The sequence below is a fragment of the Somniosus microcephalus genome, unplaced genomic scaffold (assembly GCF_052327205.1).
Source record: "Somniosus microcephalus isolate GS21.2 unplaced genomic scaffold, FLI_Smic_1.0 unresolved_chr4, whole genome shotgun sequence".
Lineage (NCBI taxonomy): Eukaryota > Metazoa > Chordata > Chondrichthyes > Squaliformes > Somniosidae > Somniosus > Somniosus microcephalus.
In genome coordinates this window covers 20,086,697-20,099,104 of record NW_028225182.1, presented here as the reverse complement: position 1 = coordinate 20,099,104, position 12,408 = coordinate 20,086,697, and the positions used below count along the sequence as shown (strand labels likewise).

Sequence of the window (12,408 nt, the reverse complement as noted above, 5' to 3'; positions counted from 1 at the left end):
ACTCTCCAGATAGCAGGAGTCCAAGTAAAGATGGAATTGGACACTGGATCGGCATTGACGGTCATGAATAAGAAAGATTACAAAAGGTTATTCCAACATATTCCCCTACGGGATACGGAGATTATATTGAAAACATACACGGGGCAAAGAGTGTACCCCATCGGAAAGATAGAGGTAAAAGTGGTCCACAAGGGCGAAGAAAGCCAAGTAATGGACTTATATGTGCTACCTAAAGGAGGTCCACCACTACTGGGACGGGAGTGGATTAGAAAAATGAATATGGACTGGCACTCCTTAAAAGCACTAACGGTAGATTCCGGGGAAACAGATGTCAAACCTAAACGATTGACCAAAATATTGGATGATGCTAAAGAGGTGTTCCAGCAAGGACTGGGAACACTGAAAGAAATTACAGCAAACATCAAGATTGATGAACATGCACAACCAAAATTTTTCAAAGCCAGACCGGTACCCTATGCAATACGACCTACTGGAGAAGCGGAACTGGAAGTGCTAGAACGTTCAGGTGTACTGTCTAAGGTAGATTGGAGTGAGTGGGCTACGCCCATTGTTCCCGTTATGAAACATCCTTCGAGCAACAAGCCAGGAGAACCAGGGAAGGTTCGCATCTGTGGAGATTTCAAGATCACCGTTAATCCGGTGCTTCACATGGTGCAGTATCCGCTTCCGCGGATTGAGGATATTTTTGCTTCATTGTCTGGCGGGAAACACTTCACCAAGATAGACCTGGCGCAGGCGTACTTGCAGATGGAGGTTGAAGAAGAGTCACGCCAGTACCTCACGATCAACACGCATAGAGGTTTGTGCCGGTATAATAGGCTGGTTTTTGGAGTGGCATCGGCTCCGGCAATTTGGCAGAGGGCCATGGAGCAGGTATTACAGGGAATTCCAGGCACACAATGTTACCTGGACGATATTCTGATTACAGGTGATGGTGATGAAGAACACCTCGCAAACTTGGAACTGGTGCTCAACAGACTGAAAGAGTATGGACTTAGAGTTAATCGGCAGAAATGTGAGTTCTTTCAGAAGCGGATCTCGTACTGTGGTCATGTCATTGACCGGGAGGGGCTTCATAAGTCTCCTGACAAGATAGAGGCAGTTGTAAAGGCTCCCACTCCGGATAATGTCTCTCAGTTGAGGTCGTTTCTGGGATTGATTAACTATTACCATAAGTTTCTACCGAATCTATCCACGGTACTGCACCCGCTGAATGCTCTTTTACAGAAGGAGGTACCATGGGAATGGAGCAAAAACTGTAAGAAGGCATTGCGCAAAAGCAAAGAATTGATCACCTCAGAGGAAGTGTTGGCTCACTTCAACCCGACACTGCCTATTCGGTTGGCTTGTGATGCTTCTCCATATGGTATTGGGGCAGTACTCTCACACAAGTTGCCAAATGGCACGGAAAGGCCAGTCGCGTTTGCATCCAGATCATTGACCTCCGCTGAGCGCAACTATGCGCAGATCGATAGGGAGGCTCTCAGCCTTGTATGGGGAGTGAAGAAGTTTAATCATCACCTGCAGGGCCAAAAATTCACACTTCTGACAGACCATCAGCCGTTGGTATCCATTTTTAACCCTAAGAAGGGTGTTTCGGTGATGACAGCACAGCGACTCCAGAGATGGTCCCTTTTCCTAGGGGCACATCAATATCAAATAGAATTCAAAGGTACAAAGCAGCATGGCAATGCTGATGGGCTGTCGCGCCTGCCACTACTTGAAGCAGAAGAGATGACGAAAGTTGACCCTGTTGAGTTATTTCATTCGACCATCATCGAGTGTTTACCAGTCACCAATGCAAGTATTGAAAGAGAAACCAGGAACGACCCGACACTGTCCCGAGTTTACGAGGTGACAGTGAAGGGATGGCCAACACATGGTGATCCTCTGTTACCGGCATTCTCGGCAAGGCGAGACCAGCTGTCTGTCTGCCATGGTACTTTGATGTACGGGACAAGAGTGATTATTCCTCCCAAGATACGGGAAAGAGTTCTGAAGGAACTGCATGAAGGTCATCTGGGGGGAGTTAAGATGAAAAGTCTTGCTAGGGCTTATGTATGGTGGCCGGGCATTGACCAACAGATAGAGGAGTTGACAAAAAGCTGCGCTGGGTGCCAAAAAGTGCAAAATGCACCTCCGATCGCACCACTACACCCATGGGAATGGCCTTCAGCCCCATGGCAACGCGTACATATTGACTTTGCTGGTCCATTCATGGACTCCATGTTCCTAATTGCAGTGGACGCACATTCCAAATGGCCAGAAGTGATCAAGATGAATACCACTACTTCAGAAAAGACAATTGCGGTGTTAAGAACAATATTCGCAAGGAACGGATTGCCAGAACAGATATGTTCAGACAACGGACCACAGTTCGTGTCGGAAGAATTCCAAAAATTCTTAAAGAAGAATGAGGTGAAACATTATACCTCTGCCCCATATCATCCAGCGACAAACGGGTTGGCCGAGAGATTTGTCCAAACATTCAAAAAGGCAATAAAGGCCATGAACGATGATCAGATTCCGTTACAACACAAGGTGGACAAATTCCTAATGGCATATCGAAACGCCGCTCATGCAGTGACTAACCAAAGTCCTGCCATGATGTTTTATAACAGGAGGTTGCGGTCCAGGTTGGACTTGTTAAAACCAAATGTGCGGAGGGAAGTGGAAAACAAACAGTTCCAGCATATTAATAACAAGTCCACTCGAAGTTTTGACGTAGGACAACCAGTGTGGGCAAGGGGCTATGGAAACGAAAAATGGCAGTCCGGAACAATTCGGGCCAGACAAGGACCTCTGATGTACACAGTAGATATTGGTAACAATGTGATAAGGCGTCATGCGGATCAACTGGTAGAATCAAGAGCAAGGGTCGAACCCATGGTTGCGACAGAGACAACTGTGGAAGACGTTAATGAACCTGAAGCATCTACCTCGGCAGGGACTGTACCTGATGATGACGTCCAATACATAGGAAACCAACAAGAAGAGTCACCTCAGCAACAAGAATCAGAGACCACTGAAAGGCATTATCCAAACCGAATCAGAAGGCCTCCTGAGAGACTGAACCTTTGAACTGTTTATACCTGAAGTTATATATGTATATATGTTATTATGTTATGTTAAATGGGGATATGACTGTTAAGCTAAAAAGGGAGGATTGTGGTGTATGTAACCTGTTCCACCTTAAGAGAACTTAAGCCTGTTCCACCTTAAGAGATGTACTACTTTCTCTGGCTGCTGTATACGTAATACCGGTGGTGACCACCGGTAAATAAGTACTGTGTAGTGATATTGTATTTAGTATAGTACTGACCTCCAACCAGTAAAGACCTGTTGAACTTTATTCTTGTAGTCTGTGTCAGTAATTAATCTTAATACAACTGGAACACACAGACTTAACAGTAGCAAAAATAAAAAGCAGTGTATTATTGAATTTCAAATGTAAGAAGTCACACAACACCAGGTGTCCAAACAGGTCAGTCAGGAAAACATTACATCAAAGAACAATGAGGTGCAGTCACAAGGGGTCAAATGTTGCAGATGCTGGGGTCTGTATGAAAAACAAAAAACTATTTTTTTGCTGGAAATCACAGCAGGTCCTGCCGCATCTGTGTAGAGAGAACAAACCAACGATGACTCGAGTCTGGATGACTCTACGTCAGGTGGGGTTACATGTAGCGTGATATGAAACTGTTTGGACACCATTCACACCTTTGATTGCTGTGATTATCTCTCTGCCGAGGTGTGATAAAGGGCAGTTAGAAAGATTACCTGTAATCATCTGGCAGTATTCGCTGACTATATAAGCTGTGCCTATATGCATCTCTCCACTTCACCTGATGAAGGAGCAGCGCTCCGAAAGCTTGTGATTTCAAATAAAGCTGTTGGACTATAACCTGGTGTTATGTGACTTCTTACAATTGTCCACCCCAGTCCAACACCGGCATCTCCACATCATTATTGAATGGTGAGAGATTGGGAAATGTTGGTATTCAGAGGGACCTGCCTGTCCTTGTACACAAATCACTGAACGTTAAAATGCAGGTACAGCAAGCAATTAGGAATGCAAATGGTATGTTGGCCTTTATTGAAAGAGTATGTGAGTATAAGAGTAAAGGCGTCTTACTGCAATTATATAGGGCCCTGTTGAGACCACACCTGGCGTATTGTGTACAATTTTGGTCTCCTTACCTAAGGAAGAATATACATGCAATACAGGGAGTGGAACGAGCACTCACCAGAGTGATCCTGGGATGGGGGATTTGACCAATGATGAGAGGTTGAGCAGACTCGGCCAATATTCTCCAGTGTTTAGAAGAATGAGAGGTGAACTCATTTAAACATACACAATATTCGTACAGGGCTTGACAGGGTAGAAGCAGGAGTGATGTTTCCCCTGTCTGGGGAGTCTAGAACCAGGGGTCACCGTCTCAGAATAAGGGGTCGGCCATTTAGGACTGAGATGAGGTGATATTTGATTGCTCAGAGGGTGGTGAATCTCTTGTATTCTTTACTCCAGAGGGCGGTGGAGGCTCAGTCGTTCAGTATATTCAAGATAGAGATCGATAGATTGCTCTTTATTAAGGGAATCAAGGGCTATGGGGACAGTGCAGGAAAGTGGAGATGAGGTAGAAGATCAGCCATGATCTTACTGAATGGAGGAGCAGGCTCGAGAGGCCGATTGGCCGACTCCTGCTCCTACTACTTATGTTCATATATTCTTATGAAGCTGGCAGTACCTGGATCTATCGATAAATCAGTGATGGTTAGTGAGATGGAAGAGCTGTGGAACGGATAGCACTAGGGTCGGTAGGTGAATTGATGTATCTTATTGAGGTGAACGCATGTAAAGGAAATAATGTTAGGCGGGTCACTGCTGTTCAGAATATTCAAGATATATTGAAGTGACTTGTACTATATCCGTAGGTACCTGCAGAGCATTATATAGAATATACAGCACAGAAACAGGCCATTTGGCCAAAACAATCCATCCGGCATCTGTGTTCCACTCGACCCTTCTTCCATCTTTCCTCATCTAACTCTATCAGCACAACCGTCCATTCCCTTCCCCCACATATGCTTGTCTAACCTCCCCTTAAATGCATCTATACTATTCGCTTCAACCACTCCCTGTGTTAGCGAGTTCCACATTCTTACCACTCTCTCGGTGAAGACGTTTTTTGCTGAATTTTCTGTTTGATTTCTTGGTTCATACCTTATATTGATGACCACTAGTTTTTCTCTTCCCCACAAGTGGAAACAAAATCGCTGTGTCTGCACTCTGAAAACCTTTCACAGCCTTAAATGCCTGTATTAGGTCACCCCTCAGCCTTCTCTTTTCAAGAGAAAAGAGACCCAGCCTGTTCATTCTTTCCTGAGAGGTGTAACCTCGCATTTCTGGTATCATCCTTGTAAATTATTTTCGCACCTTCTCTTGTTCCTCTATATCCTTTTTATAACATGGCGACCATTATTGTGCACACTTCTCCAAGTGTGGTCTAATGAAGGCTCGATAAAGGATTAGAATAATCTCTCTATTTTTCGATTCTATACATGTAGGAATAAACCACAATGCTTGGTTATTTATGGCCTTACTAACCTGCATCGCTTCTTTTAGTGATCTGTATATTTCTACTCCGAGATCCCGTTGTTCTTCTACCCCATTTAGATATATAATTTCCAAGTAACATGTGAACTCCGTATTTTTCTTACCGAAATGTAGCACCTCATTTTTATCTGTGTTGAAATTAAGTTGCCACTACCTCAGTGCTAAGTGAAGTGGTCAAGTTGTGGTCATATAATTAATCAAAGAACTGATTGACCACGGCCAAAGTAAGAAATGTCCGAGCAGCGAGGGAAAGGTGAGTGTTGGTCGATCAAGGTAAGATGTGAAAGGACAGGGAGAGCTGTGGAGCGTGGAATATGCAACTAGGCAATATTACCGGTTAGGAATTGTCTAAAGGTGAGTCACTCTTCTGGAGAGAGTCTCCGTCGAATACCGAGAAAGCCCCAAAATTTGGCTGTGGGGTGGTGGAATACAAAATTTGATCTGCTGGTCTCAATTCCCTCTCACCTTTAAAGGAATAGAAATATTAACCTTTTATTTTAAATTGTAGAAGTGCCTAAACTACAACAGTGACTACATGTTCTTTATTTCATGCTTTTTACTTGTCTTTCTTTCTTTTTGTATTTTTCTCATGCTTTCCTTCTTTCTACATAATATAAAACTTCTGACTGGTAACAATAGCTGGAATAGGAGTGTCCTGTGGACTACTGATTTTATTAACCAGGCACGCCAAGGTTAATGATCAGAATATGGGTTAGGAAATCCTAAAAACAAAGCAAATAACTGCAGATGCTGGAAATCTGAACTAAAAGCAAAACATGCTGCAAACACTCAGCAGATCAGAGAACATCGGTGGTAATTGCAGAGCAGGGACTGGAAGGTGCGGTCAATAAAGGGAGCAATAACATTTAAATTCATAAGTTTCCTTTTGTCTCGTATTATTGTTTTGCTAATGTTCTGTATTAGTTGTGCCCCTCAAAAAGGGGGCATGTTTGATCGGCTTTTTGGTTGATGACACTGGAGCATCCCATTGTCTCCTTATACACTTATTATTGAAAAGTCACCTGTGGAAATTCTTGTTAGGATTCTGAGACTTGTCTGAGTGTATGAAGGTGCAGCATTTATCCTGGTCTTCGGGGCTTTATCTAATTGGAAATTCTGCTGTTGTTGTTAAAAGTCTTGGAGTGTAAATTGTTGACATCATCTATTTGTTCAGTGGCTGTAATTAAGCCCAGTCAGCAGGGGAACCGAATTTCTGACCAGATGGATTCTCTCTCCTATAAATAGGGGAATCTTCTCAACGTGTCAATCGAAGGATTGATCCCAGCATCACCACCAACCATCCAATCATCGATTCTAACAGAGAGGCGTAAAATGTCTCTTGGTTTTCTAGTCAAGCTCAAGATCCTGTGGGTGATTAGTGATATACAGAAGATTTACTACCCCGTCCTGGCTGCGGTCGGAGTCCCAGGTAAGTTATTACCTGCAGCTCGTACTACAGGGACTGGAGATTAACAGTATGTAGCATCTTAGTGTGTGTGTCCAGCTTTTCATTTTATTAATTTCCACACATTGCCACAGCGAGTAAACTTCAATAATACTGTGTTGGCTGTAAAGCACTTTGTGGTGTCCTGACGTAGTGAAAGTTGCTGTACGGATGCAAGTTATTTCTTTCATTCTCTCTTAAGCTCTTTTTCTCTTGTGTGGGTTTGTATATCAATGACGTAGACTTCAATGTAGGGAACATGATTAAGAAGATTCCAGATGATACAAAAATTGGCCCTGTGGTTGATAGTGAGGAAGAAAGCTGTAGACTGCAGGAAGAAATTAACGGCCATTCAGGTGGGCAGAAATTGGCAAATGAAATGCAATCTAGACAAGTATGTGGTATTGGATTTGGGGAGGGCTGACAAGGCAAGGGAATACTCAATAAATGGCAGGATACTGAGCATTGTAGAGGAACAGAAGAACATTGGACTTCCTGTCCACAGATCCCTGAAGGTAGTAGAAGAGGTCGATAAGTTAGTTAAGAAGGCATACGGGATACTTTCCTTTATTAGACAAGACATAGAATATAAGAGCAGGGAGATTCTGCTTGAACTGTATAAAACATTAGTTTGGCCACAGCTAGACTACTACGTTTAGTTCAGGTCTGCACATTACAGGAACGATGTGATTGCACTAGACAGGCTGCAGAAGAGATTTATGAGGAGGTTGCCAGTCCTGGAGAATTTTAGCACTGAGTAAAGATTGCCAAGGCTGCGGTTGTTTTCTTTGGAACACAGGAGGCTGAGGGGAGACTTGATTGAGTTGTATAAAATTATGAGTGGCCTTGATAGAGCGGATAGGAAGGATCAATTTCCCAGAGAACAGTACCTAGCGCCCTCATTATACTGTCCCCTACCACAAAACCTACCTTTTCACTCCCCCCACTTGCATGTGCTCCTTTACCATGGCGATGTGATCAGTTTCATCATCCACCCTGCAGTCTTTGCCCTCATCCACAGAGGCAACAAGAGCCTCGTACGTGTTGGATAAGGGCAAAGGCTCAGGCTGCTCCAGCACCGCACCTGTGTCGCAATCACATCCTCAAATCCGTGGCCACTAACCAGACGTGTAACTCTACCTAACCCAAGGGGTGAGACTTCCACATGGATCAAAGAGCCCAAGTAACTCTCCCCCTCCATGACGCCCCACAATGTCTGCGCCACGGGCTCAAGTTCAACAACTCTCAGCTGAAGTTCCTCGAGATGCTGACATTTACTGCAGACATGTTCGGCCGGTATTGCGATGCTCTCCACAAACTCACACCTGCTGCAGTTGTGTCACAACAATGGCACTGCCTTACATATTTTCCATGTTTTATTTATTTACCTTATTAATGTTTATGTGCTTAATTAACATAGCTTATAGTTTGTATTTAACTCATTACAAGTTATAGGTAGAATAACTTAAATGTTTACCTGTAACACAAAGCACTACAAGTATTGTTGGCTAGAAGCAGCACCTCGTTCCCCCTTGGCTCCGAATGCTCATTCTCTCCAAATTCCCAACTTTAACACGCTGTTCAGAAGCACTGTTTTTAAGCCCATTCTGTCCAGACCACTCTGTAGACCTACTCCTTTACATAGAACATAAGAACATAAGAAGTAGGAGCAGGAGTAGGCCATATGGCCCCTCGGGCCTGCTCCGCCATTCAATAGAATCATGGCTGATCTGAATCTAGACTCATGTCCACTTCCCTGCCCTCTCCCCGTAACCCCTAATTCCCTTATCTGCTAGGAAACTGTCTATCTCCATTTTAAATTTATTTAATGTTGCAGCTTCCACAGCTCTCTGGGGTAGCAAATTCCACAGATTTACTACCCTCTGAGTGAAGAAGTTTCTCCTCATCTCAGTTTTGAAAGGACAGCCCCTTATTCTTAGATTATGCCCCCTAGTTCTAGTCTCACCCATCACTGGAAACATCCTTACCGCATCCACCCGATCAAGCCCCCTCACAATCTTATATATTTCGATAAGATCGCCTCTCATTCTTCTGAACTCCAATGAGTAGAGTCCCAACCTACTCAACCTTTCCTCATACGTCAACCCCCTCATCTCTGGAATCAACCGAGTGAACCTTCTCTGAACTGCCTCGAGAGCAAGCATATCTTTTCTTAAATTTTCTTAAACATTACTTGAAACAAATCAAAGTACTCTATGTGCCCGGTGTTCAGTGAATAATTTCCGTTTTCTCCAATTGCTCACAGTTAATGTGGTGACGATTGCAATCCTGTCTCGGGGAAAGTGCGGTCTCTCCAAATGTGTCACTCACTACCTGGTGGCCATGGCAGCGGCAGATCTACTGGTCGTGATCCTCGATCTGATACTAAGGCAGATTCCTATTGTTTATCGGGAACTGTTCCTGTTTGTGTGGACCATTAGAGTATGTAATATCCATGCCATCCTGCTTCATGCTGTGACAGACTGTTCTGTCTGGTTCACCGTAACTTTCACCTTCGATCGATTTGTGGCCATTTGTTGCCAGAAGCTGAAATCTGAATACTGCACCGAGAAAACGGCAGCTGTGGTTTTGGGAACAGTGACTGTGCTGAGCTGTTTGAAGAATATTTTCTGGTATTTTCTGTATAAAGGTAAATACTGGCTTTCTAACAATCCCTGGTTTTGCGAGGTGCCATTCAGTGCATCTCGCTCACTGGCCTGGGCCATCGTTGAATTAATGCACTACATTTTAACTCCATTTATTCCATTTCTTTTGATTCTACTGTTCAATGCATTGACGGTCAGACACATTTTAATGGCCAGCAGAGCCCGCAGGAGACTCCGGAGTCAGAGCAGTGGAGAGAGTCCCAGTGATCCAGAGATGGAGAGCCGAAGAAAATCCATGATTGTACTGTTTGTTATATCGGGGAATTTCATAATACTGTGGGTAGTGTTCATGGTGTGTTCTATAATGAGGCGACTGGATTACTTGGGATATCCTATCTCTCCACCCAAATTTGTAGCAGAAATCGGCTTCATGCTCCAGCTCCTGAGTTGCTGCACGAACACTTTTATTTATGCAATCACCCAGAGGAAATACAGAGAGGAGTTGAGGAATGCAGTGAAATATCCCATTGCAATGATAGTCAAATTAATGAGGTGAGAAGACTTAACACTTTCTGCGATTATCATGTATTTTTGTTTGATATTCTGTAGAATCCACTGTCGGGCTCCTTTAATTATTTGGCCCGGATTTTGTGGTGGTGATTATGGTGAAACTGTCTGAGTTGAAGATCCCCTAAAGGCAGCGTGACAATTAATTTAATATTGAGAAAGCTGAAATTTTCTCCACAGCGATTACAAGATCTTTCTATCCATCTATCTTCGCAGTCAACGGCGATCACCGTTCCATCGCCACTGACTGCAAATGCCAAGCCTTTATATTTTCTAAAACATTTCACAAGCTGATTCCAACTTCAAAGGAAGTTAATGTCCTAGTTCAGGATCGTGTAGCCCTTTTTCCAAGGGTGTGACCTAGACACGAGTTATTTAGTTCGGTGCTTTGAGCAGATACTTGCCCAGGAGCGGTGAGCTGCTTCAGACAATCAAATGCTGAGCTCGCTCTCCGGGGGTGCTTTGGGAATGAGCGCTGGTGATTATTCAACCATACTTGCCAAATTGTTCCCAATGTCCAATATTTCAGGGGGTGTTTAGTACCTCAGTGTTGAAAGTTTTCTCTGATCTCTGCTAGTTTTGAAGGAAGACTGTTTCGAAAATCAAGAGGGACAACAGAAAAAACACATGGCAGCAGGCAGCCTGCGAAGGTTATTAATCTCTGCACAGTCACTGCGATAGATAGAGAAAAGGAATTAATATTTGTACATTAATTCCAATCAAACCTGGGTATTAGTTAAGTGTGATCTTTGTTTTAGTATTTTCAGGGCCTAAGTTGAACTGAATATATCACACTCAGAGTTTTTGATGTTTTATCTGTTGTTCAATAAAAGAAATTGAGAATCGAACTATAAGTCACTTTTCCCAGTGAGAACTCGATCAACCGTTGGATAGACTATAAGAGGACACAGAGAGATCGGACCAGATCAGAAGGGATAGGCAATGCTTCACTCCCGCCACCTGATAATACACACCCGGGTCCCGGTACAGCACCATCCCTGGTCCTGGTACAGCACATTCTTGGGTCCCGGTACAGCACACTCCCGGGTCCGGGTACAGCACACTCCTGGTTCCAGTACGAGCACACTCCCGGGTTCTGGTACAGCAGATTCCCAGGTGCTCGGAGTCCACATCTAGTAAAAGCATGCGACGAGATACTTAATGGGCTGAGTAATTTATTGAAATGGAATAGACACCTGCAGCAGCTCCAGTTCATCACTGTTTGTAGTTTTTGATAAGGGATATTCTTGATATAAATGAATTGTGGTGTATCGATTAAACTAATGTGACAGCATATCATGGAATCTTAGGGCTAGATTTTCAGTATAGACAGTTTTGGGGCGCTAACCTTAGCGCCTGCCCGAAGTTAGCGCCCGCCCCAAAGTAGCGCCCCGTTGCCGGATATTCAGTGGCTTCGCCCTAAGAGATTGGTGGAGCACTAAAAGAGGCGTTCCACTCCTATCTTTAGGTGCTAAGCCGGCGGTCCAGAGGGATAGCGCCCAGGTGGGGCGTAGCGCGGGTGCGGTCATTTTTGGAGTGACAGCAGACCCCGTGGCGCTGACCAGCTCTTAAAGGGGGAAGGGACGAATTGGTCTGCTGCCACGCCCTGCACACTGCAGCCTTGCAAAGAGGCCTCAACACTGCTGCTCAGCCCCAGGGAGTCATGGCAACGCCAGAGAAGGCCCGTCAGCGTGCCCTGTGCTTCTCAGAGGGTGATCTGGACATAATGGTCACAGCTCTGGAGGTGAGGCGCAAGATCTTGTTCCCAGAGAGTGGGAGGAATCCAACCCACCACGACTACACCAAAGCCTGGAAGCAGATCGCCCAGAGGGTGACGTTCATCGGCGATGCCCCCAGGACCCACAAACAATGTCGTAAAAAATACAACGATCTGACCAGGATTGTGAAGGTGAGTAGCCTTTCCAGTCTCCTCCTCATTCTTGCATGTACACCTGACATGATGGGCAAAGGGAGCTGACAGTCCTATTGGCCAGCCCTCAGCCAGCAGCATTGGGACAGTCATGAGCATCACATGGCCATTCGGCACTCTACACTTTGTCCAAGCTATTCCACCATGGGAGGCAGTGCACACTACATCAGGGCTTCACTCTGTCCACGCTATTCGACCATGGGAGGCAGTGCACACTACATCA

General features: G+C 44.6%; 1 protein-coding gene across 1 annotated transcript; it reads left to right on the top strand.

Moving 5' to 3' along the window:
• The first annotated feature begins 6,924 nt into the window (after window positions 1–6,924).
• LOC147090015 (putative G protein-coupled receptor 139) lies at window positions 6,925–11,418 on the top strand. Its single transcript, XM_085977110.1, has 2 exons — window positions 6,925–7,067; window positions 9,349–11,418. Exons 1-2 carry the CDS (start codon window positions 6,971–6,973, stop codon window positions 10,242–10,244), a joined length of 993 nt encoding a protein of 330 aa, XP_085833236.1. The 5' UTR covers window positions 6,925–6,970; the 3' UTR covers window positions 10,245–11,418.
• Window positions 11,419–12,408: the final 990 nt, after the last annotated feature.

What these genes read in the sequence shown, in the direction of transcription:
- LOC147090015 (XM_085977110.1), top strand. Translation starts at nt 6,971, where the DNA reads ATGTCTCTTGGTTTTCTAGTCAAGCTCAAGATCCTGTGGGTGATTAGT. An exon ending in GGCTGCGGTCGGAGTCCCAG is followed by an intron (nt 7,068 to 9,348) that starts GTAAGTTATTAC and finishes AATTGCTCACAG; the next exon opens with TTAATGTGGTGACGATTGCA.